This window comes from Schistocerca americana, chromosome 3, assembly GCF_021461395.2.
Source record: "Schistocerca americana isolate TAMUIC-IGC-003095 chromosome 3, iqSchAmer2.1, whole genome shotgun sequence".
Classification (NCBI taxonomy): domain Eukaryota; kingdom Metazoa; phylum Arthropoda; class Insecta; order Orthoptera; family Acrididae; genus Schistocerca; species Schistocerca americana.
Genome location: NC_060121.1, coordinates 109150512 through 109178469, shown reverse-complemented (window position 1 = coordinate 109178469; position 27958 = coordinate 109150512). Strand labels below are relative to the sequence as shown.

Below are 27958 nucleotides of genomic sequence, written 5' to 3'. Positions count from 1 at the left end.
TAGACGGCCTAACGGTGTGCGGGACCGTAGCCCAGCTTCGTGGAGACGGTTGCGAATGGTCCTCGCCGATACCCCAGGAGCAACAGTGTCCCTAATTTGCTGGGAAGTGGCGGTGCGGTCCCCTACGGCACTGCGTAGGATCCTACGGTCTTGGCGTGCATCCGTGCGTCGCTGCGGTCCGGTCCCAGGTCGACGGGAACGTGCACCTTCCGCCGACCACTGGCGACAACATCGATGTACTGTGGAGACCTCACGCCCCACGTGTTGAGCAATTCGGCGGTACGTCCACCCGGCCTCCCGCATGCCCACTATACGCCCTCGCTCAAAGTCCGTCAACTGCACATACGGTTCACGTCCACGCTGTCGCGGCATGCTACCAGTGTTGAAGACTGCGATGGAGCTCCGTATGCCACGGCAAACTGGCTGACACTGACGGCGGCGGTGCACAAATGCTGCGCAGCTAGCGCCATTCGACGGCCAACACCGCGGTTCCTGGTGTGTCCGCTGTGTCGTGCGCGTGATCATTGCTTGTACAGCCCTCTCGCAGTGTCCGGAGCAAGTATGGTGGGTCTGACACACCGGTGTCAATGTGTTCTTTTTTCCATTTCCAGGAGTGTATATTATGACTATTAAGGTAAATACATCATTTGTTCTCTATCAAAATCTTTCATTTGCTAACTATGCCTATCAGTAGTTAGTGCCTTCAGTAGTTAGAATCTTTTATTTAGCTGGCAGTAGTGGCGCTAGCTTTATTGCAGTAGTTCGAGTAGCGAAGATTTTTGTGAGGTTAGTGATTTGTGAAAGGTATAGGTTAATGTTAGTCAGGGCCATTCTTTTGTAGGGATTTCTGAAAGTCAGATTGCGTCGCGCTAAAAATATTGTGTGTCAGTTTAAACACAGTCATGTATAATTGTTCAAAGGGGACGTTTCAATGTTTCAGATTTCGATGTACAATGGGATAGGAATGAGGATGGAAATAGGATCACATTTGAGGAAGTGGTGAAAATGGTCAATAGATTGCAGTGCAATAAAGCAGCTGGGGTGGATGAAATTAAGTCGGAACTCATCAAATACAGTGGAATGTCATGTCTTAAATGGCTACACAGGATAACTGAAATGGCCTGGGAGTCGGGACAGGTTCCATCAGACTGGACAAAAGCAGTAATCACACCAATCTTTAAACATGGAAACAGAAAAGATTGTAACAACTTCAATCTCTTTAATCAGCGTTGTGGGTAAAATCTTCTCAGATATTGTTGAAAGGAAAGTGCGAGTATTAGTTGAGGACCAATTGGATGAAAATCAGTGTGGGTTTAGGCCTCTTAGAGGTTGTCAGGATCAGATCTTTAGCTTACTGCAAATAATGGAGAAGTGTTGTGAATGGAACAGGGAATTGTGTCTATGCTTTATAGATCTAGAAAAGGCATTTGACCGGGTTCCTAGGAGGAAGTTATTGTCTGTTCTACGAGATTATGGAATAGGAGGCAAACTTTTGCAAGCAATTAAAGGTCTTTACATGGATAGTCAGGCAGCAGTTAGAGTTGACGGTAAATTGAGTTCATGGTTCAGAGTAGTTTCAGGGGTAAGACAAGGCTGCAAGCTGTCTCCACTGTTGTTCATATTATATATGGATCATATGTTGAAAACAATAGACTGGCTGGGTGAGATTAAGATGTGTGAACACAAAATAAGCAGTCTTGCATATGCGGATGACTTAGTTGTGATGGTAGATTCGATTGAAAGTTTGCAAAGTAATATTTCAGAGCTAGATCAGAAATGTAAGGACTATGGTATGAAGATTAGCATCTCCAAAACGAAAGTAATGTCAGTGGGAAAGAGATATAAATTGACTGAGTGCCAAATAGGAAGAACAAAGTTAGAACAGGTGGACAGTGTCAAGTACTTAGGATGCATATTCTCACAGGATGGCAACATAGTGAAAGAACTGGAAGCGAGGTGTAGCAAAGCTAATGCAGTGAGCGCTCAGCTAGATCTACTCTCTTCTGCAAGAAGGAAGTCAGTACCAAGACTAAGTTATCTGTGCACCGTTCGACCTTTCGACCAACTTTGTTGTATGAGAGCGAAAGCTGGGTGGATTCAGGTTACCTTATCAACAAGGTTGAGGTTACGGATATGAAAGTAGCTAGGACGATTGCAGGTACTAGTAGATGGGAACAATGGCAGGAGGGTGTCCACAATGAGGAAATCAAAGAAAAACTGGGAGTGAACTCTATAGATGTAGTAGTCAGGGCGAACAGGCTTAGATGGTGGGGTCATGTTACACGCATGGGAGGAGCAAGGTTACCCAAGAGACTCATGGGTTCAGCAGTAGAGGGTAGGAGGAGTCGGGGCAGACCAAGGAGAAGGTACCTGGATTCGGTTAAGAATTATTTTGAGGTAATAGGCTTAACATCAGAAGAGGCACCAATGTTAGCACGGAATAGGGGATCATGGAAGAATTTTGTAAAGGGGACTGTGCTCCAGACTGAACGCTGAAAGGCATAATCAGTCTTAAATGATGATGATGATGATGATGAGTGGAAATTGGCAACGGTGACGTTTTCTACGAAATATAGGGGTTATTCATAATGGGTGAGTAGCTGCAGGGCAAGTAACACTGAACGACAACATCCTAATCAATGGTACAGAATACGTTTATCTGGGGCAACAATTAGTTCATACAAAAGAGGATTTGAAACCTGAAATTTTTCGTCGAATTAAACTGGGTTGGAGTGCTTACGGAAGGAATGCAACAGTTTTCAATTCTAACATACCAGCCTACTTAAAGAAGACAGTTTTTGATCGATGTGTCCTACCGGTTTTAAAGTACGGGTGTGAAACTTGGACTTTAAATGAACTTTTCAAAATGAAACTTAGAACTGCCCAAAGAGCTATGGATAGGTCAATGTTAGGTCTCACTAAGAAAGATCGACAGAAAAGTGAAGACGTTCGAGCAATAACAGGAGTAACAGATATTACAGAATGGGTTAAGACTCTAAAATGGCAGTGGGCAGGACATATTGCACTAACGAAGGATGGAAGATGGACAAAATCAGTTTTAGTGTGGAGTCCCAGAGAAAAACGAAGACCACCAATGATCGCTAGGATAAGGAACTCTGGAAAGCTGCGTGCTTCAACAGGTGGAAGACAGCAGCGGACAGAGATGCGTGGAAAAACCTCTTTAAAATGTATTTAATAACTTAAAGAGGCTACATCTTGTATAGGTTGAATTATCTGAACAATAAATAGACAAATAGGGGTACTTTGACAAGAGATATGATGAATGGTAAGTGTTGTTTTAATGAATAAACACCATTCTTGCATCAACATATTAATTATTTAATTACTAGTTTTAATAATATGAACACATCATTTTTATAATCTTTCTAATACACAATTATATCTGCATCTACACACGGCAAGCTACTGTACAGTGTCTGGTGGAGGGTAGTTGTGGAAAGAGCCGTTGCCTCCATTCCTCTTCCGATTGCAAATTTTCGACGAATATGAGCATAACATAGAATTTCTCTGATCTCTGTACATTTCCCTAGACGTATTTGGGAAGATGCAATATACTGTACGAGCACTTCTTGAAACTTACATCATCTGAACTTAAACAGAAGGTCTCTCCGTGATGCACGATGCCTTTCTCGTACCGTCTGTCACTGGAGTTTGTTGAGCGTTTCCACAACTTTCTCGCTCCGAGTAAACGACTTAGTGATGAAATATACTGTTCTTCGTTGCATCGTCTTTCTCTCACCTATTAATCCGATTTGGTAAGGGTCCCAGGTTAAAGTACAGTACTAAAAATGAGTCGAACGAGTCTTTTGTAATCCTCTTCTTTCGTTTATGAGTTACATTTGTCTAACATTGTTACAATCAGTTTTAACCTGACTATTGCTTTCTTTATAGCTAACTTTATGTGGTAATTCCACATTAGATCACTCTGGACAATTATTCCTACATATTTTACGGTAATTACTGTTTCGGTGATTTAGTGCCAATAGTATGATCGGGCAGTAACGGACCTCTATTCCATTATGATACATCCATTTCGGTGTAGGGTCAACCACCAGATCGGTACCAATCGGTGATGATTAAAAAAATGGTTTAAATGGCCCTGACCACTATGGGACTTAACTGCTGTGGCCATCAGTCCCCTAGAACTTAGAACTACGTAAACCTAACTAAACTAAGGACATCACACACATCCATGCCCGAGGCGGGGTTCGAACCTGCGATCGTAGCGGTCGCGCGGTTCCAGACTGTAGCGCCTAGAACCGCTCGGCCACTCCGGCCGGCGGCGATTATCTCCAGACCTTACCGTTGCGTTGCGGATAAAACACTGGACTCGCACTCGAGAGGACTGCACTTAAAATCCGGGGCGGGCTATCCAAATTTAGGTTCTCTGCGATTTTCCTAAACCGCTTCAGGGAAATCCCAGGACAGCTTCTTTGAACAGGGCACTTCAGATATCGTTCCTCATACTTTCGTAGTCTGAGCTTTTGCTCCGTTCCTAATGACCGCGCTGTTTACAGTAAGTTGGAGTCTAATCTTCCCTATTTCTCTACGGCTTTCTGCATTTCGCTGCCCTTCTCAGCCTTCCTATAAACTGGTGTCATCTGGTGACAGTCTCACAAAGCTTTCACTGATATCCAGTCGACTATGTACACTGAAGCGCCAAAGGAACTGATACAGGCATGCGTATTCAAATACAGAAATATGTAAACGGGCAGAATACGGCGCTGCGGTCGGCAACGCATATGTAAGACAACAAGTGTCTGGCACAGTTATTAGATCAGTTACTGCTGCTACAATGGCAGGTTATCAGGATTTAAGAGATTTTTAACGTGGTGTTATAGACGGCACACTAGCGATGGGACACAGCATTTCCGACGTAGCGATGAAGTGGGGATTTTCCCATAAGACCATTTCACGTGCGAATATCAGTAATCCGGTAAAACATGAAGTCTCCGACATCACTGCGGCCGGTAAAAGATCCTGCAAGAACGGGACCAACGACGAGTGAAGAGAATCATTCACCGTGACAGAAGTGCAACCCTTCCGCAAATTGTGGCAGATGTCAATGCTGGGCCATCAACAAGTGTCAGCGTGCGAACCACACAACGAAACATCATTGATATGGGCTCTCGGAGCGGAAGGCCCGCTCGTGATGACTGCATGACTCAAAGCTTTACGCCTGGCCTGGGCCTGTCAAAACCGACACTGGACTGTTGATGACTGGAAACATGTTGCGTGGTGGGACGAGTCTCGCTTCAAATTATATCAAGCGGATGGACGTGTACGGATATGGTGACAACCTCAGGATTTGACGGATACTGCACAGCAGCAGGAGACTGTTCAAGCTGATGAAGGCTCTGTAATGGTGTGGGGCGTGTGCAGTTGGAGTGATATGAGATACCTGATACGTCTAGAAACGACTCTGATAGGTGACTCATACGTAAGCATCCTGTCTGATCACCTCCATCCATTCATGTCCACTGTGCATTCCGATGGACTTGGGCAATTCCAGAAGGACAATGAGACACCCATACGTCCATAATTGCTACAGAGGGGCCCCAGGAACACTCTTATGAGTTTAAACGCTTCCGCTGGCCATCAAACTTCCCAGACATGAGCATTGTTGACCATATGAGGGATGCCTTGCAGCGTGCTGTTCAGAAGAGATCTCCACCTCCTCGTACTCTTACGGATTTATGGGCAACCCTGCACGATTCATAGTGTCAATTCCTCCAGCACTACTTCAGACATTAGTCGAGTCAAAGCCACGTTGTGTTGTGGCACTTCTGCGTGCTCAGGGAGCCCTACACGATATTAGGCCAGTGTAACATAGCCATCCCGTAACACTCTCTTAAGGTACTGTTAACCAGATAAACTTTGACAGATTTTCAGAGTCAAACATGATTATCATGACTGTTCCTTACCTTCTGTGATATATATGTTGGTGAATAAAGAGGCTTATATGAAAGGATTACATACTAAATAGCACATCACATTTTCTGAAATTCATGGGCACTAATGGAAAAAATTTGAGGGGGTCAAAGGTAGCATGGATTTAGAGATACATTGACTAGCCTATAATTCCACCACAACTGTTAACTATAGTTCCATTTATGGTCAATATTTCAAAAACAAAATGAAGCTCTGGCCTCTCATAAATAAATACATTGACCTAAAGTTTTCTTTAGTGCTTTATTGAGCTACTGCACTAGCGGTACATAAATCAAGCAATGTGATCCAGCACCTCAATTACAAATATAATGAAAGATACTCGGGTAAAGTACCTCACTCGTAACTCCAAACTTCGTTGAAGACAATACCTACAGTTTCATCCATGTTCAGCCTGAATCGTCGTTTCGAAACATCTGGTGCAGTTACATCTAAGGTTATCTGTTCCTCTTTTATCAAGTAAATATCTGGAACTTTTTGTCAAAGTCGAACTTCATTCCTTGTTTCTGGAGTTGTCTGATATTACCTGAACCACAGAAGCTAGGTACTTCATCAAAATATGAGTGACATTTGTTTTTCTTAGCTGCAGGCACGTTAACAATTACAAATGAGCCTACGACTGTATAACGATAATAATTTCTTAGTTCCACACTGTAACTGGCATCAACACTGTTCAATTAACTGTTAACCTGTAATCTTGGAGTGACAATGACCATTGGCCAAAGTAGCGCCGAAACAGAAAAATCATTCACATGATCTCAGAAACCAAAATATACTGGTTGATACCTCGATGTGAGTAAAAACTAATCAGTGGTCTGTTTCGAGAACTAATTGAGTGATATATATGATATAACTGAAAACACCGATGGCTTTTCGGTTAAACGACATCGGCGGAATTTGCAGAACGGGATTTTAACACATTTTTCAAACGCAATTATAAGCCGCAACAGGTTAGCCAACTTTTGCACAAGAAAATCGGCACTACATGGTTTCATGTAGCGTATAATGATAGAACGTTACCACCATACAATGTAGTAATCATCCAACTGAGTGCCAAAAGAGAGATGTTCAACTTTTGGTGTATGAGTGGTCAAAGCAACCACGGCGGTCAAAGTACACCTGATTTCGGTACTCCGAAATTAGGTACTCGATAAGGTCATATTTTGGTGGAATGTTCCGTAAACGCAGTGTTCAGTTCATCTAATGAAATGGAACAAAGGGATGTATTTCATTGTCTTTTGTGTCTCGCGGTGGCTCATTTGAGGGTCCCATGCGACACTGCAGAAACTCCTACAGTGTAGTGGTCCAAGAAGGATCACGTTGTTATCTTGAACCTGACAATACAAAAAGCAAGCTGAAGCAGGAGAAAACCTAGTAAATCTCATAGCTCTGCAGTAGACGGAAGTTAGCCTTGACTAGACAGCCTCTGTGCCATTTGCTGTAGATGGTATGTACCGTCGCAAATACTCGTGATTAGAAGAATTGCGACAATTTCATTATTTAGCGAGCACCAAGAAAAAACTTGTGTTTGTGGAAGTCTCGAATCTTTTTCCAGTACGCACTAAATGACGTAACAGGACGGCTAAACACGAAGCTACTGGTTAAGAATTGCACCACATGCTCCACATACGTTCTAATTCATTTTCAATGCTAGTGTGTCGATACTGATTGCACGGCATCTTTGAGGGGATTTTCCTGGAGATCGATCGTTGTACGTCATTAACAAGAAGTTAATTGGTGCCTGTACACACGAGAAAAAAGTCTTAGCAGTAATTTGTGTGAAATACTGACGACAAATGAAGTACATTTCCGTGAACGACACGTCGCAATATAAAAAGAAAGTTGCAATAATGGCTGACGTTCTTCTCACATGTGACGACATTTTAAATTAACTGCATTCCAGTGGAACGTAAGTCATGAGCAGGGACAACAAAACAATCTTGACTCTCATCAAGATGCGAAGATAGGCAGAAATACGTAACAAACATGGAATGTTCGTGAAGACTTGTGATATAAACTTAATAAACAACCATATTTCAATAGACAGTTGTATTAGAAAAAGCCTAAATGCTAAGGAATCAAGCTGTGCAGTGAACAATCTGCTCAAGTAAACAATGCCAGACGACTAATTTGTAAACTATCTTGTTAATGTTTTCTCTGCTCTACAGTGGTCAGAAGTCATGGGATTCTCCCTAATAGGTGGTCGGACCTCCTCTTGTCCAGCGTTTTGTAGCAATTCGACATGGCATTGACCCAACAAGTCGCTGGAAGTCCTCTGCCGAATTATTGAGTCATCTGCCTCTATAGACGTCCAAAACTGCGAAAGCGTTGCCGGTGCAGGATTTTGTGCACGAGCTGACTTCTCGATTACGTCCCCTGAATGTTCGATAGGATTCATGTCCTGTAATCTGGATGGCCAAATCATTCACTCGAACTGTACAGAATGTTCTTCAAACAAATCGAGAACAACTGTGGCCCAGTACCACGGCGCATTGTTATATAAAAAAATTCCATCTTTATTTGGGAACATCACGTCCATAAATAGCTGCAAATGATCTCCGAGTAGCTGAACATCCTGAGGGCCCAGTCGATTCCATGCAAACACAGCCCATACCATTATGGAGTCTCCATCAGATTCCACAGTGCTTTTTTTGTTGACGACTTGGATTCATGGCTGCACCAGACTCGAACCCTACCACCAGCTGTTACCAACTGACATCGGGACTCATCTGATCAGACCACGGTTTTCCAGTGTCTATGGTCCAAGCGGTATGGTCACCATCCCACAAGAAACGCTGTAGGATGTAATGCTGTTGGCAAAGGCAGTCGCGTCGGTCTTCTGCTGCCACAGCCCACTAAATTTGGCCCCACTGTCCGGTCGTACATTCCACACTAATTTCTTCGATTATGTCATGCAGTGTTGCCTGTCTGTTATTAGTGACAGCTCCACAAAAATGCCACTGTTCTTAGTCGATAAGTGAAGGCCGTCGCCCACTGTGGTATTCTCGGTACACTCTTGACACCGCGGATAGCGGAACATTGAATTTCGTAACGTTTTCCGAAATGGAATGTGGCATGTGTCTAGCTCCTACTACCATCCCTCATTCAGAGACTGTTAAGTCCCGTGCGGCTACAATCACGTCGGAAACCGTTTTAATTTATCAGCAGAGTACAAATGACAGCTCCGCAAATGCACTCCCTTTTTATAACTTCGGTGCGCGATACCACCAAATCGCTATCCCACGACTCTTGACACCTCAGTGTTATATGTGCACAAAGAAGTGAAAAAGCTCCAAAATGAGTTCAAAGATAAAGAGAAAATGGTAAATCTCATAGGGAAGAAAACGAAAATGAAAATATTTCGTGAAGTGTTTCGTAGAAAGTGAAATCAACTAAGAACTTATAACACGGCGTTATTTCTACTAACTTTGATTAATATATATATTGGTTTCCGGTATTCCCCAAATCATTTGCTTGCCAGGCGTAAATAAGTGCTTGGGTTTCACCACTTGTTGCCCCACAGCTGGCAAATAATTGTAGACAATAATATTATAAGTTCATCAGCTGATATGAAAACCTATCAGTGAAGATTTCCAATATTTTACAAGTCTCACGTGATTGATTGGGGGCCGGCCGGTGTGCCGAGCGTTTCTAGACGCTTCAATCTGGAACCGCGCGACTACTACGATCGCAGTTTCGAATCCTGCCTCGGGCATGGATGTGTGTGATGTCCTTAAGTTAGTTGGGTTTAAGTAGTTCTAAGTTCTAAGGGACTGATGACCTCAGATGTTAAGTCCCATAGTGCTCAGAGCCATTTGAACCATTTTTTGATTGATTGGGGTGAAATGTTGTCGTGATTGCTTTCCTGGACAACAACAACATTTCCACTCATCGTTACTGCCGAAAACATGGAAATGTGAGCCGGTTGTAAGAGCCAGACATTTCACATGGGCATTGCGGCTGAACACGTGAAGTTAGCCACACGTCGTGAATTCCTTTCGACTCACCCTGAGTCTTCTATAAACGTCCTACGTATCCCAAGAAACTGCACGTCCTTAAGTCCATTGGTGGCATTCATGTGGACTGTAACTAGGATAGCTACAAACGACTGTAGGCTGCTTGCCTCTTGGCAACGAGTATCCAAACATTTTTAGAGATGGCGTCATACCTTCATTTATCCTGAGAATTATACATTTTAAGTATGTATCCCTCGCTCTCACAATCACTTTAAATCATAATCTTTGGTACACAAAACGGGTTAGAACGCTGTTGGAGAAACAACGAAACCAGCATGCCATATTTAAACAGATGCCAAATCCCCAAGATTGGCGATCTTTTACAGAAGCTCGAAATTTAGCGGGACCTTCAATGCGAGATGCTTATAACAGTTGGAACAATGAAACTTTGTCTCGAAACCTGGCAGAAGAGATTTTGATCGTATGTGAAATATCTTAGCGGCAAGAAACAATCAATGCCTTCTCTGCGGGATAGCAATGCAGATACTACGGAAGACAGTGCTGCCAAAGCAGAGTTACTAGACACAGCCTTCCGAAATGCCTTCACAAAAGAAGACGAAGTAAATATTCCAGAATTCGAATCTAGAACAGCTGCCAACATGAGTAACGTAGAAGTAAATATCCTCGGAGTAGTGAAGCAACTTCAATCACTTAACAAAAGCAAGTCTTCTGTTCGAGACTGTATACCAATTAGGTTCCTTTCGGAGTATGCTGATGCATCAGCTCCATACTGAACAGTCATATACAACCGATCGCTCGGTGAAAGATCCGAACCCAAAGACTGGAAAGGCGCACAAGTCACACCAATATTCAAGAAAGGTAGTAGTAGTAATACACTAAATTTTAGGGCCATATCGTAACGTCGATATGCAGCAGCATTTTGGAACATATATTGTGTTCGAACATTATGAATTACCTCGAGGAAAACGGTCTACTGACACGCAGTCAAGATGGGTTTAGAAAACATCGTTCTTGTGAAATACAACTATCTCTTTATTTACATGAAATATTGAGTGCTATTGACAAGGGATTTCAGATCGATTCCGTATGTCTGGATTTCCAGAAGGATTTTGACACTGTACCACACAAGCGGCTAGTAGTGAAATTGCGCGCTCATGGACTATCGTCTCAGTTATGTCACTGGATTTGTGATTTCCTGTCAGAGAGGTCACAGTTTGTAGTAATTGACGGAAAGTCATCGAGTAAAACAGAAGTGATTTCTGGCGTTCCCCAAGGTAGTGTAATGGACCCTTTGCTGTTTCTTATCTATCTAAACGATTTGGGAGACAATCTGAGCAGCCGTCTTCGGTTTGTTTGCTGATGACGTTGTCGTTTATCAACTTATAAAGCCATCGGAAGATCAAACCAAATTGCAAAACGATTTAGAAAAGATATCTGAATGGTGCCAAAAGTTGCAGTTGACCCTAAATCACGAAAAGTGTGAGGTCATCCACAAGAGTGCTAAAACGGTTACACGACAAATCAGTCTAATCTAAAAGCCGTAAATTCAACTAATTACCTAGGTTTTACAATTACGAACAACATAAATTGGAAGAAACACATAGAAAGTGTTGTGGGGAAGGCTAAGCAAAGACTGCGTTTTATTGGCAGGACACTTAGAAAATGTAACAGATCTACTAAGGTAACTGCCTACACAACGCTTGTCCGACCTCGTTTAGAATACTTCTGCGCCGTGTGGTATCCTTACCAGATAGGACTGATAGAGTACATCGAAAAAGTTCAATGAAGGGCAGCACGTTTTGTATTATCACGAAATACAGGATTTGGGCTGGAAATCATTAAAAGAAAGTCGTTTTTCGTTGCGATGGAATCTTCTCACGAAATTCCAATCACTAACTTTTTCCTCCGAATGTGAAAATATTTTGTTAACACCGACCTACATGGGGAGGAACGATCACGATAAAATAAGGGAAATCAGATGTCGAACGGAAAGATATAGGTGTTCATTCTTTCCGCGCGCTATATGAGATTGGAATAATAGATGGTTCAAATGGCTCTGAGCACTATGGGACTCAACTGCTGTGGTCATAAGTCCCCTAGAACTTAGAACTACTTAAACCTAACTAACCTAAGGACAACACACAACAGCCAGCCATCAAATGGTTCAAATGGCTCTGAGCACTATGGGACTCAACTGCTGTGGTCATAAGTCCCCTAGAACTTAGAACTACTTAAACCTAACTAACCTAAGGACAGCACACAACACCCAGCCATCACGAGGCAGAGAAAATCCCTGACCCCGCCGGGAATCGAACCCGGGAACCCGGGCGTGGGAAGCGAGAACGCTACCGCACGACCACGAGATGCGGGCAGCCAGCCATCACGAGGCAGAGAAAATCCCTGACCCCGCCGGGAATAACAGAGAATTGTGAAGGTGGTTCGATGAAACCTCTGCCAAGCACTTAAATGTGATTTGCAGAGTATCTATGTAGAGGTAGATGTAGATGAATTACACATGACTGTACTAATACATAACTAAAATCAGTCACAGGAGGCAGCGGCCTGTGATTTGCACCACTTTCCTACATTGTCTGTAGCTCGTTGTCTGTGCCAAAAGCTGTCCTCATAGCCAGTGGTTTGTGTGAGCGAATGAATAAAGTTATACGGAGCCACGTCCGGGCAATACGGCTGGTAATCAAACACTTTTCATCGGAAACGCTGCTGGAGCGTCTTCTTTGCCCCTGCGATGTGCGGTCGAGAACTGTCATGGAGAAGGAAACGTATGAGAGTTGGGTTATGAAACCAGCGAAACCCCTCAGCAGGACTTCACGCTTGTGGAGAGACACTACTTTCTGGGCATCTTTACGTGCTCACTGTGCGCTCAGAACCGAACAGTGGTACGTCGCGCGGTAGACAGGCATACTAGGGACACTACACAGTGTATCTGCACACAGCTTCACCAGGATTTTCACTGTGTTTTTAACTCGCGGCCGATCGGAGTTTGAAAACGAAATAGGCCTCGTATATCATCTAACAGGATGTAATCGGATACCGCAATGTACTGTACAATTGATCTGTAGCTGTCACGGGTGGCATGCACGTCATTATAAAAGAACTATTGTGTTATCAGTAGGGCAGCAGTAACAGCGGAAATGGTTGACCAGGACGGATCAGTGACGTAGAACATGGGCTAGTCATCTGACGTCAAATGAGTGACTAATCCATCACGGTCTTTTGAAACCTTCTAAATCTGCGCAGGTCGTTTGTCGGTGATATGACTGTTAAACTGAAACGTGAAGGGACAACCGCAGCTAAATCAAGACCAGACAGACCTCATGTACTGAGGGACTGGGACTCTCATAGATTGCTGAGGGTGGTTTTAAAAAATTCCATGAAATCAGCGGAAGGAATCACTCGTGAGTTCCAGCAGTCCAGTTAGTACAATGACTGCGCGTACTGAGGTAAAAATAATTGGGTACAATAGTCGAGTAACTCCTCCTAAGCCACAGATTTCCGTTGTCAATGCTAAGCGACGCTTCAGGTGGCGTTAAGACAGTGGAGTGACGAATCACACTGTATACAGTGGCAGTCCTGCCGAATGGTTTGGGTTTGGTGAAAGCTTGAAGGGTATTACCGCTGTAATACGTAGTGTCTGGTGTTATGGTATGGAAGTATTTTTCGTCGCTACTTTCTAATCCCATTATTGCAATTAACAGGAAGCTAAATTCCGAGGACGTGAACACGTTATATATTGGGTACAGCGGAGGAGCAGATGAGAGACTGTGGCTGTTTAGTGATTGTTTCAATCAGTATGGGAATGCACCCTTTTGTGACGGCTCCCAAACCCAATGTCCTCGGCGGTACTTTTGGGGCAGCCACTACAAATTGTATAAAGCGTAGGTAGTGACCAAGATGTAGCTATGTCTGTTGGCCGAAAAGTAATTAATGACAAGAATTGCGCCAGCTAGAATGAAGAGATAACTTATCTTTATTTCTGACGAAACGTACACCATCAATACAAGTCCAAGTAATATCCGAGAGTAATCCGTGTACTGAGCCTAGTCGAATACAATAGCAAATATCACACTGCAATGGCTCCGCTATAAACTCCACGAAAGGCTAGCAATAGACAATCGACAATAGACTGTCCGTCTCGGGGCCAGCGCTCCTCCTTATATGCAAAAGGCAGAGGGCGCTGCGGACTCGAGCTCAGCCATGGCGCGACCTCTTCCGTCGGCGGAAACGCCCTGAGACGCCGACGGCCGTGGCAGGAACTGTGACCAGCGATGTCACGGTCAGGGCGCGCGTGTGCGAGTTGGTTGGTTGGTTGGGTCCGTGGATACAACACACCCTGTCATAAAGCAGCATTTTTGGAGCAAAGTGGATAGTGTAAGTCCCTGAAATTGACTAACCTGCAAAGAGTCCCGACCTGCACCCAATGGAACACCTTCGCGATGGGCTACAACGTAGTCTTCGCTCCAGACCTCATCGTTCAACATCACTACTTTCTGTGGTTTCGGCTCTTGTCGAAAGGCACACAAGCATCATACTTTCAAACCGTCGTAAAAGAAACGTCGTAAAGGCGAAGAGTGGACATACCCATATTAATGTCCACTTATAGCTGTCCAACACTTTTGATAAGATAGTCAATGTTTTCCTTCATCCACGTTCTTCCTCACCCTATCTGGCCACCACGTCGCGTCAGGCCGTTCTGGAGTCTCGATTCTTCAAAGGCAGCTAATCGGAGGCCAAAAAATGCAACACTTACTTATGAGGGAGTGTTCTGGACAGCCAATGGAAGACGGGAAACGTATTTTTCGGCCAGTGTACCTACAGCTGTAATTTTGCTAATGTTTTACTAGGATAGTAGTTTCGACGTTCCAGTAACGAACGTTATCTTCAGGCGTGTCGCATGAATGACACCAAGTACCACTGGTGCATGTATAAGACAGGGCACCAACATTCGTGTCTAGTGCCGTAGGCATCCGAAGATCATGAGCAGGTGTGCTCTTTACACATTTGACAGCACCTGCCCTTGTCTCTTACATGCGACAGGGCTGAAGATGACGTGTATGGAATATAGAAACTATTATCCTTATAATAAAACATCAAAATAACGACTGATGGTACAGTATTGATACATTTCCTCTACCAGCCGCTATCCCATGCTCCTGAGCCCAAGATGGAGTTACATTTATTTTTCGTTGTCTCGTTTCGTTGTCTTGCACTGAAAGCGCCGCTTGCCGCTTAGCCGGGAGGAGAGCAGACGTTGGTTCTCACGCTGGCACAACTTACGCTGGGTACTGGGCCGTCCGAACGGCGTACTTGCTTAACGCTGCGTGCCATACGCTACACGCACTCTCTACCAATCTGATAAACTACTTTTAAATATTAATCGATCTTTTTCATACTTTTCATATCAAAATGTATGGATAATACAACCACACTGTTAAAATTTCAAATCAATAACTTCAATACTTTCGGAGACATAAATTTTTACCCAAAACACATCATAACCATGCTGGATTGTGAAACGAAGTTAGGTACTGTACTTCATTCATCTATAGTATCAATTGAAGCTACAATCACGAGGATAAGATCAAATAATCTAATGTTGTGGAATTTACTTTAGCTTCCTCACCAAAGATATCCAACCTAACAAAAAGTACTTTGGAAAATCATTATTGTTTCATCGTGTTTTAGTCGTTTCAGTGTTTTGGAGAGACAGAGAGTGAATGGCGGACATACACCAAGTGAGAAAGTAAGTTTTTATTAAAACTATGTAAATATATGACTGACAAAGCTGTTGTGCAATAGGGAAATTGGTGACGTACGCCCGAGTGAGCTTGATTTTGTAAAAGTCAGCCAGAGTTGACGTTGAGTATTAAATGTATTATTGTTGTTGTTATTGTGGTTTCCAATCCTGAGACTGGTTTGATGCAACTCTCCATGCTATTCTATCCTGTTCAAGCTTCTTCATCTCCCAGGACCTACTGCAACCTACATCCTTCTGAATTTGCTTAGTGTATTCATCTCTTGGTCTCCTTCTACGATTTTTACCCTTCATGCTACCCTCCAATGCTAAATTTGTGATCCCTTGATACCTCAGAACATGTCCTACCAACCGGTCCTTTCATCTTGTAAAGTTGTGCCACAAACTCCTCTTCTCCCCAATTCTATTCAATACCACCTCATTAGTTATGCGATCTCCCCGTCGAATCTTCAGCCTTCTTCTGTAGTACCACATTTTGAAAGCTTCTACTCTCTTCTTGTCCAAACTAATAATTGTCCATGTTTCACTTCCATACATGGCTACACTCCATACAGATACTTTCAGAAACGATTTCCTGACATTTAAATCTATACTCGATGTTAACAAATTTCTCTTCTTCAGAAACGCTTCCTTGCCGTTGCCAGTCTACATTTTATATCCTCTCTACTTGGACCATCATCAGTTATTTTGCTCCCCAAATAACAAAACTCCTTTACTACTCTAAGTGTCTCATTTCCTAATCTAATTCCCTCAGCATTCCCTGACTTAATTCGATTACATTCCATTATCCTAGTTTTGCTTTTGTTGATGTTCATCTTGTATCCTCCTTTTAAGACAGTGTCCATTCCGTTCAGCTGCCCTTCCAGGACCCTTTGCTGTCTCTGACAGAATTACAATGTCATCGGCGAACCACAAAATTTTTATTTCTTCTCCATGGAGCTTAATTCCTACTCCTAATTTTTCTTTTGTTTACTTTACTGCTTGCTCAATATACAGGTTGAATAACATCGGGTAGACGCTACGACCCTGTCTCGCTCCCTTACCAACAACTGCTTCCCTTTCTTGTCCCTCGACCCTTATAACTGCCATCTGGTTTCTGTGCAAATTGTAAATAGCCTTTCTCTCCCTGTATTTTACCCCTGCCGCCTTTAGAATTTGAAAGAGAGTATTCCAGTCAACATTGTCAAAAGCTTTCTCTAAGTCTACAAATGCTAAAAACGTAGGTTTGCCTTTCCTTAATCTTTCTTCTAAGATAAGTCGTAAGGTCAGTATTGCCTCACGTGTTCCAGTATTTATACGGAATTCAAACTGATCTTCCCCGAGGTCGGCTTCTACCAGTTTTTCCAGTCGTCTGTAAAGAATTCGTATTAGTATTTTGCAGCTGATTTATTAAACTGATAGTTCGGTAATTTTCACATCTGTCAACACCTGCTGCTTTCTTTGGGATTGGAATTATTATATTCTTCTTGAAGTCTCAGGGTATTTCGCCTGTCCCATACATCTTGCTCACCAGGCGGTAGAGTTTTGTCATGACTGGCTCTCCCAAGAACGTCAGTAGTTCTAATGGAATGTTGTCTACTCCCGGGGCCTTGTTTCGACTCAGGTCTTTCAGTGCTCTTTCAAACTCTTCACGCAGTATCGTATCTCCCATTTATCTGCATCTAAATCCTCTTCCATTTCCATAATATTGTCCTCAAGTACATCGCTTTATCTAGACCCTCTATATACTTCTTGCACCTTTCGGCTTTCCCTTCTTTACTTAGAGCTGGGTTTCCATCTGAGCTCTTGATATTCATACAAGTGGTTCTCTTTTCCCCAAAGGTCTCTTTAATTTTCCTGTAGGCAGTATCTATCTTACCCCTAGTAAGATAAGCCTCTACATCCTTACATTTGTCCTCTAGCCATCCCTTCTTAGCCATTTAGCACTTCCTGTCGATCTCATTTTTGAGACGTTTGTATTCCTTTTTGCCTGCTTCATTTACTGATTTTTTATATGTTCTCCTTTCATCAATTAAATTCAATATTTCATCTGTTAACTAACGATTTCTACTAGCCCTCCTCTTTTTACCTACTTGATCCTCTGCTGCCTTCACTACTTCATCCCTCAGAGCGACCCATTCTTCTTCTACTGTATTTCTTTCCCCCATTCCTGTCATTTGTTCCCTTATGCTCTCCCTGAAACTCTGTACAACTTCTGGTTTAGTAAGTTTATCCAGGTCCCATCTCCTTAAATTTCCACCTTTTTGCAGTTTCTTCAGTTTTAGTATACAGTTCATAACCAATAGATTGTGATCAGAGTCCACATCTGTCCCTGGAAATGTCTTAAAATTTAAAACCTGGTTCCTAAATCTCTGCCTTACCATTATATAATCTATCTGATACCTTCTAGTACCTAGAGGATTCTTCCATGTATACAACCTTCTCTTATGAGTCTTGAACCAAGTGTTGGCTATGACTAAGTTATGCTCTGTGGAAAATTCTACCAGGCGGCTTCTTCTTTCATTTCTTACCACCAATCCTTATTCACCTACTATGTTTCCTTCTCTCCCTTTTCCTACTGACGAATTCCAGTCACCCATGACTATTAAATTTTCCTCTCCCTTCACTACCTGCATAATTTCTTTTATTTCATCATACATTTCATCAATTTCATCATCATCTGCAGTGCAAGTTGGCATATAAACTAGTACTACTGTAGTAGGCATGGGCTTCGTGTCTATCTTGGCCACAATAATGCGTTCACTATGCTGTTTGTAGTAGCTTACCCGCACTCCTATTTTTTATTCATTATTAACCCTTCTCCTGCATTACCCCTATTTGATTTTGTATTTATAACCCTGTATTCACCTGACCAGAAGTCTTGTTCCTCCTGCCACCGAATTACACTATTTCCCACTATATCTAACTTTAACCTACCCATTTCCCCTTTTAAATTTTCTAACCTACCTGCCCGACTAAGGGATCTGACATTCCACGCTTCGATCCGTAGAACGCCAGTTTTCTTTCTCCTGATAACCACGTCCTCTTGAGCAGTCCCCGCCCGGAGATCCGAGTGGGGGACTATTTTATCTCCGGAATATTTTACCCAAGAGGACGCCATCATCATTTAACCATACAGTAAAGCTGCATGCCCTCGGGAAAAATTACGGCTGTAGTTTCCCCTTGCTTTCAGCCGTTCGCAGTACCAGCACAGCAAGACCGTTTTGGATAGTGTTAGGAGACCATATCAGTCATACAGACTGTTCCTCCTGCAAGTACTGAAAAGGCTGCTGCCCCCCTTCAGGAACCACACGTTTGTCTGGCCTCTCAACAGATACCCTCCGTTGTGGTTGCACCTACGGTACGGCCATCTGTATCGCTGGGTCAAGCAAACCTCCCCACCAACGGCAAGGTCCATGGTTCATGGATTCATGTGTTAGTAATTTATTTTGTGGAAAAGGATAGTATTTTGTTTTCATTTTATTTTATTTAGTTTCGGAATTACGAGATTTCTAGTGTAAATTACTTGTGGTAAAGTGATTGGCTGATATTAGAAATACCGCGAATGTAGAAGTGCTCGAGATGATCTGATTGGCTGCCTAACATTTTGGCCAATAGGTATTCAGCATTTCCCGTGCTTCTGGTAGGGTTTTGTGCACAAAATGACTTATCGATAAAGTCCCATAAATGTTCGACACGATTCATGTCGGGCGACCTGGTTGGCTAAATCATTTGCTCGAATTGTCCAGAATATCCTTCAAATCAGTCGCGAACATTTGTGGCCCAGTGACATGATCTATTGTCATCCATAAAAATTCCATCGTTATTTGGGACTTGAAGTCCATGAATGCCTACAAATGATCTCCAAGTTGGTGAACATTACAAATTGTAGTCAGTGACCCAGTCCGTTCCATGTAAACACAGCCCATACCATTATGGTGCCATCACCAGCTTGCTGGGTTGAAATGGCTGTAAGCACTATGGGGCTGAACATCTGAGGTCATCAGTTCCCTTCATTTAGAAGTACTTAAATCTAACTAACCTAAAGACATCACACACATCCATGCCCAAGGGAGGATTCGAACCGGCTCACTTAAATCTAACTAACCCAAGGACATCACACACATACCCGAGGCAGGATTTGAACCTTTGAGCGTAGCAGCAGCGCGGTTTTGGACTGAAGCGCGTAGAATCGCTCGGCCACAGCAGCCGGAACCAGCTTGTACAGTGCCTTGTTGACAACTTCGGTCCGTGGCTTTGAGAGCTCCGAATCACACTCGAAACTTACCATTAGATATTACCAACTGAAATAGGCACTCATCTGACAGGCTACGGCTTACCAGTCGTCTACGTTCCACCCACAAGGTCACGAGCCCAGGGGAGGCGCTGAAGGCGATGTCGTAATGTCAACAAAATGTCGACGATTTCCTTACTTGAACGGCGTGCAATCATTCGTTTTCTGAATTTGCGTGGTGTGAAACCAATTGAAATTCATCTACAGTTGAAGGAGACATGTGGTGATGGAATTATGGATGTGTTGAAAGTGCGTTCGTGGGTGCGACAGTTTAATGAAGGCAGAACATTGTGTGACAACAAACCGAAACAACCTCGGGTTCGCACAAGCCGGTCTGACGACATGATCGAGAAAGTGGAGAGAATTGTTTTGGGGGATCGCCGAATGACTGTTGAACAGATCGCCTCCAGGGTTGGCATTTCTGTGGGTTCTGTGCACATAATCCTGCATGACGACCTGAAAATGCGTAAAGTGTCATCCAGGTGGGTGCCACGAATGCTGACGGACGACCACATGGCTGCCCGTGTGGCATGTTGCCAAGCAATGTTGACGCGCAACGACAGCATGAATAGGACTTTCTTTTCGTCGGTTGTGACAATGGATGAGACGTGGATGCCATTTTTCAATCCAGAAACAAAGCGCCAGTCAGCTCAATGGAAGCACACAGATTCACCGCCACCAAAAAAATTTCGGGTAACCGCCAGTGCTGAAAAAATGATGGTGTCCATGTTCTGCGACAGCGAGGGCGTAATCCTTACCCATTGCATTCCAAAGGGCACTACGGTAACAGGTGCATCCTACGAAAATGTTTTGAAGAACAAATTCCTTCCTGCACTGCAACAAAAACGTCCGGGAAGGGCTGCGCGTGTGCTGTTTCACCAAGGCAACGCACCAGCACATCGAGCTAACGTTACGCAACAGTTTCTTCGTGATAACAACTTTGAAGTGATTCCTCATGCTCCCTACTCACCTGACCTGGCTCCTAGTGACTTTTGGCTTTTTCCAACAATGAAAGACACTCTCCGTGGCCGCATATTCACCAGCCGTGCTGCTATTGCCTCAGCGATTTTCCAGTGGTAAAAACAGATTCCTAAAGAAGCCTTCGCCGCTGCCATGGAATCATGGCGTCAGCGTTGTGAAAAATCTGTACGTCTGCAGGGCGACTACGTCGAGAAGTAACGCCAGTTTCATCGATTTCGGGTGAGTAGTTAAACAGAAAAAAAATCGGAGGGCTTAGAACTTGAATGCACCTCGTAGTTTAAGTAGTGTGCTAGTTTAGGGACCGATGGCTTCAGCAGTTTGGTCCCTTAGGAATTCACACACATTTGAACATTTGCACTGCTCTTTTATACCTCATGTACGTTATACAGCTGCCATCTGTATACGTGAATATCGCTATCCCATGATGTTTGTCGCCTCATTGTAGTCCGACGCTGATGAGTTATGCGTCGGGGTGCTCTTGCAACCAGTGTCACACGACTAGTGATGTGGGTCGGTCGTTTTAAAATGTTACTGCAAGACTGTATAATTTACCAATTAAAATAAGGCAGGTGACGACACTGCCGATACTGAAAGTTACTAAATGTTTACACTTAAACCTACATGTATCATTCATTGCTGTTATTACTAAGAATGAAAGGAAAGAAGCGGAAGCACATTTTTTTACTAGTACTCCAACATGCGATATCAAGATTCTGACAGCTGCTTATCATTTATAATCTCCTTTTTCTTTTTACCAGTTCTACTCTTCATTCTCAGTCTCTCTCTCTCTCTCTCTCTCTCCCTCTCTCTCTCTCTCCCACACACGCACACACACACACTTGCTGATACATGGTTTTCTTAAATGTTGAACTGTTTTGGGACAAGAAAATAAAACGTGATTCATTGTCAGATGTGTCAACATTTGTATAAGACTGTAGTTTTCTACTCTGATCTTTCGACGGTCGAGCGGTTCTAGGCGCTTCAGTCCGGAACTGCAGCTTGATACGGTTGCTGGTTCGAATCCTGCCTCGAACATGGATGTGCGTCATGTCCTTAGGGTAGTTAGGTTTAAGTAGTTCTAAGTTCTACGGGACTGATGACCTCAGATGTTAAGTCTCTTAGTGCTCAGAGCCATTTAAACCATTTTTTACTCTGATTCTTCCTTTATCTACTTCCGTATGAAGTAGATTACCACAGTCTTGTCTTCACGAACCCTACGGCAGCGATGCGTATCGGTAGGGGGCGTGTAATATATTCCTAGATTCATCATATAAAGTTGGCTCAAACTTCTTCTAACTAGGCATTCATAGAATAATTCCCGTCTGTTTTTAAACATTTTCCAGTTTAGCTTCTTCCGCATCTCCCTGACCACTCGTCCTGTCCATCTTTGTACACGATTAGTATACCCTCTTAGTCTTCTGGTTCCTACACAATTAAGCATTATTCCAGGGCAGGTTGCGCAGGTGTTTTGCAAACAAAGTCTTTTACAGGCTAATGGCATTTCACTAGTTTTCTACAAACAGACCGAAGTCTGCAACCTGTTTTAACTATGACTCAGTCCATACGACCTTCGAATTTCATGTTCTTACAGGTTATTCTTCTTCTGTAGTGGTCAATCCAAGGATAGGTTTGCAACAGCTACAATGGCAGCTTGCCTCCATTCTGTGCGTCTTTCAGCTTTCCTCTTCATTTCTTTATAGGTGTTACATCCCTCATCTGTCACGATTTGATCCATGTACCTCAGCCGTGGTCTTCCTCTTGGTCTTTTTCACTCGACATATCCCTCTATGATGTGTTCAGGAGTCCTTTATGTCTTAATAGATGGCCTGTAAATTGCACTCTTCTTTTAACAATGAAACTCCGGAAACTTCTCCTCTCACCTGCTCTTTCCAGAACCACTTCGTTTGGGATCTTGTCGATACATTTTATTTTGAGCATGCGTCTGTAGCACCACATTTCAAAAGTATTTAGCTTCTGGTCTTCCTCTGTCCCGAGAGTCCACGTTTCACACCCATAGCATGCCACACTCCACACATACGATTTCAAAAATCTTTTCCTGATTTCAAGGCTGATGCTCTTAGATGTTAAGATGTTTTTCTTCTTGTTAAAAGCAGCCTTTGCTTGAGCAATTCTACTTCTCACTTCTGCCTTGCTCCTCCCATCCCTAGTAATATTACTGCCCAGATAAGTAAATTTATCAGCTTGTTCAAGCAGTTCATTGCCTACATGTACTTGGACTTTCACTTGATCTTTTTAGTCGCATGCCATTACTTTTGTTTTAGCTTTATTAATTCTCATTACACTCTTCCTCCATAACTTTATCCATTCTATTCATTAGGACTACAAGATCTTCTTCACTTTCAGCTAGGTTTTTGTGTCAGTTGACCGATCACAATTGTGACTGATGGATATTGTAGTTATAGCATACTACGTTTTCCGCTTTGTGAAATTCAAAATTTTACGTTTATGAAAGTTTAAAGAAAGTTGCCAATCTTCGGATCACTTTAAAATCTTACCGACATCTGACTTAGTATCAGTGCACCATTTTCCAGTTATTACTTCTTTATAGGTAACAGCAACATCTTCGAAAGTCCAGATGCTACTATTAATATTGCCTGCAGGGTCATTGCTATACAACATGAACAGCAAGATCCCAACACTCTTTCCTGTGGCACACCTTAAGTTACTGCAACTTCTCTGTAGATTTATTGTTATCGTGTACATAATTTCTGCGAAGGCATCATAAGGTTACTTGAATGAGATTTTCACTCTGCAATGGAGTGTGCGCTGATATGAAACTTCCTGGTCATGTCTCCGCAATATCCTTTCTTTCAAGAGTGCTAGTTCTGCAAGGTTAGCAGGAGAGCTTCAGTAAAGTTTGGAAGGTAGGAGACGAGGTACTGGCAGAAGTAAAGCTTTGAGGACTGGGCGTGAGTCATGCTTGGGTAGCTCAGCTGGTAGAGCACTTGCCCGCGAAAGGCAAAGGTCCCGAGTTCTAGTCTCGGTCCGGCACACAGTTTTAATCTGCCAGGAAGTTTCATAATGTTACTTATTCCTCTCCATGACAGAAGCTTCATAACAGCTAACAGTGGAGAGTCGTAATACGAATGTAACTGACTAGCCGAAAGCAAGAAAACATAATAAACTTGGCTAAATAAGAAAAATTCCAGCCGAGGTTATTAACGCGAGCCCGTGTAATGGCGCTCAGCTCGGAAGTAGCCTGTTCGAATCCTTATGATGGTGGAATAAAGTTCTATCGTACATTCCCAGCAGGCAACTAAAGTGGCTCAGAGGTTGTAATCGAATTTTTTTTTTAATTTTTATTTATTTATTTATTTATTATTTTTTTTTTTTTAAATCTGCCTGTTCCGAAATACGTGAAAATGAGAATCCAGGCGCAGCGGCTTATTATTTATCCTGTACTTAGAGAATCACGAATGATGATGCTTTGACAGTAATGGCAAAGTGGGGTTTGTTGTAACTATCAAACTGGAGCACGCCTAAGCAGCAAAAAATCGAATAATGGCTGTAACAACTGATGCGGTAGATGATATTCCAAACAAACTAACTGTTACTAAATCTGTTCTTCCATGTGCTATCCAGATCTGTTATGCACTTACGGAAAGAAAATCACAACACTAAAAAGGAGTTTTGCGACATAAAAGAAAGTTGGTCGGCGTGTTTCTACGTCGGAAAGATGATATGTGTTCAGATTCAGCGGCTGTCGCATAAGGATGGTTCTAGTAGCGCCACTATGAGGATGAAAATCAGATTTGCTTTAAATAAACGCTGTAATGGTCGTGAGCGTTAGTTACCTTTGATATTAGCCAAATATACCTTTAAGCGACAAAGACGCATTACCAGTACCTCAATGAGCATAAACGAGGTCGGGCTAAGAGATGCTGGACGTTCCCTCTGCGATGTTACAAAAAGACGTAACAGGTACATAGCCACTTTACGTGACTGTCGGCAGTGGTGGTCATGAGAAGAAATGGTCGCAAGAAGACAGGGCTCCGGGCTACCGGGAGCGAAGACCATCGTGTTTGGCAGTCGCTCTGACGCATCTGTAGCAGCTATTAGAGCAGCGGTTGGCCCCACAGTGACACAGCGAACTGTTACAAATCGATTACTCCAAGGACAGCTCCGAGCCAGACGTCCTGTACCGGGCATTCCACTGACTCCAAACAACCGCCATTGGCGACTTCAATGGTGTCAAGCGAGAGCCCATTGGAGGACAGAGTAGAGGTCCGTTCTGTTTTGTGATGAAATCTGGTTTTGCCTCGTTGTCGGTTATGGCCGTCTATTGATTAGAAGTGGGCCAGTTGAGGACCTGCATCCGCCTTGCATGCGTGCTAGACACACTGGACCTAGACTTGGAATAATGGTCTGTGGTGCGACTGTCTATGACAGGAGGGGCAATCTCGTTGTTACCCCAAGCACCTCAACTGCAAATTCGTACACCAGTCTGGTGATTCGACCTGTTGTGCTGCCATTCACGAACTGCATTTCAGTGGGCGTTTTCCAACAGGATAATGCTCGGCCACATACCGCCGTTATAATCCAACATGCTCTGCCTTGGCCTGCTCGATCAGCAGGTCTCCAGTCGCGCACGTAATGGACATCGTCGGACTATAACTTTAGCGTCATTGACAGACAGCATTAACCGTCCCTGTATCGACCGACCATTTGCAACAGGCATGCAAATTCGTCCTACAAACTGATATTGCCACCTGTATAACACAATGCATGTACGTTTGCACGCTTCCATTCAACAGCGTGGCGCTTACGCCGGTTATTATCGCACCACCACTTCACATCTGAAATGGCTTATTTCGCGATTACATTAATATAAGATCTTACTATGTTACGGGGGGTAGGACGTCAAACGGGCCGACTTGGAGCAGGAGAGGCACCACAGGAATTTTTAATTTCCATTGTCTATACTTTTTCAAATAAATTCTTAAAACCTAGAAAGCATGATCAGGAAGGATTCAGGATTCATACTCATAACAGTGGAAGATCAAAAACGTAACAAAATACATTTTTTTTACATTTCAAATTTCGTCATTCTTTTCACTTACTACTGGCTGCATTTGTTGCTATAGGTACACTTTTCTTCCTAAGTAAGAGAGATTCTTCGATGAATTTTGCACAGCATACAAACTATAGTTACATGTGTATGAAACTCTATAGTTTATTTAATTAATGAAAAAGTGAATGGTTATATTTTAAAGCAGCCAGAAGAAACTCATATTTTATAGTTAATAGATTTGGAAAATTCTAGAGTTTCATTCACCTGTAAGTACTGCTTGTATGCTGTGCAAAATTCATCGAAGAATCTCTCTTTCTTAGGAAGAAAAGTGTACCTACAGAAACAAATGCAGCCGGTAGTAAGTGAAAAAATGATGGAATTTCACCTGTAAAAGAAAGGCATTTTGCTACGTTTTTGAACTTCCACCGCTATGAGTGTGAGTCCTCAATCCTTCCTGGACATGCTGACAAAGTTTTATGAATTTATTTGTAAAAGTATAGACAGTAGAAATTAAAATGTCCTGTAGTGCCTCTCCTGCTCCAAGTCGGCCCGTTTGACGTCCAACCCCCTTAACCGCTTAAATAAGTTACACTGATAAATGAATTTCCGAAATTTCGTTACTATCCATTAGCAATTTTTTGGTGTTGCGATGTTCTTTTTCCGTCAGTGTACGTGCTGAGCCGTTGTTTAAGTGACGCCACGACGCTTTTCAGGCATGCAGCACCTGGTGATCCTGGAGCCGGAACCGTGGGGCCTTCCTCTGAACGAGACGCTGCTCCCACAGCGCCTGCGGGGGCTCGGCTACGCGACGCACGCCGTCGGCAAGTGGCACCTGGGCTTCTACAAGAGGGAGTACACGCCCACCTACCGTGGCTTCGACTCCCACTTCGGCTTCTGGAACGGCTTTCAGGACTACTACGATCACACCGTACAGGCCTCCGTGAGTACTCCCACACATTTCTTACAGCATATTTCAGCAGCCACAACGGTGAACATGTATCTATTATTGTTATTTCCACAAGCTGCGACATCGTCGCGAAAAACCAGTGACCCGTGTATGTAAAAAGTTTCCTTTTATTTACGTCTATGGTCACAAACTTTTTGTTAACAGATTACCAGTTTCGGTCATTAATGACCATCATCAGATCTGTTTCATAAAAACAGTCCTAATGTACTGCACCCATAGTGTCATCGCCAAATGTTAAATGCGGAATCAGCACCAGCATCGTCAAGTACATATAAATGCATGTGATGTTATTTATATGTACTTGACGATGTTGGAATTGATTCTACGATGACACTATGGTTCCAGTACATTAGGACTTTGTTTTTATGAAACTGATCTGATGATGGTCATTAAAGACCGAAACCGCTAATCTGTTAACAATAAGTTTGTGACCATAGACGTAAATTAAAGGAAACTTATCGTTATTATTTTACTCACTCAAACGGGACAGCGTTTTTGAACACCTCTTCACTTTTCAGCGACCTAGGCAAAGCGAATATGGGGAGGAAGTTGCCAAATTATTCAGATTTTTGATTGTGGGTGCGACGTACCCAAGTCTGTCCCCGCCTTCTCTCTGTATGGCAAAGGGATTTAAGAAGTGCATGACCGATTTCTTCAGGTCACTGACTTCGTATGCGATGGAGGCTGACCATACACCTCTCGCATCATCGTCTCAATGCTGTCATAACTTCCCATAACTTTGGAAAATTGCAGGCAGTATTATGGTTGGTGAAGTGAATAAATATCCTTAACACAAATTTTTATTCAACTGTGGTTCAATACTGTTAGCGTAACGGCGAATTAGTTTGTGAAGTAGAGCAGTAATCTAGTAAATCCGGCGCACCACGCTCCAGTTGATAGTTAAAGTTTAAAAATAGAGTTTTAGATAAAATGCTGAAATTTTAAAAGTTTGTAAACACCACACTAGGGTATTCGTTTTCCTAAT

General features: G+C 43.1%; 1 protein-coding gene across 1 annotated transcript in view; it reads left to right on the top strand.

Annotated features, from left to right (window-relative positions):
- The window catches only part of LOC124605902 (arylsulfatase B-like), a 386202-nt gene that overhangs the window by 48183 nt on the left and 310061 nt on the right, over nt 1–27958 (top strand). Inside the window, exon 3 of the mRNA XM_047137849.1 lies at nt 26720–26946. Within this exon, the coding sequence (XP_046993805.1) occupies nt 26720–26946 (227 nt within the window). The remainder of the gene's footprint in view (nt 1–26719; nt 26947–27958) is intronic.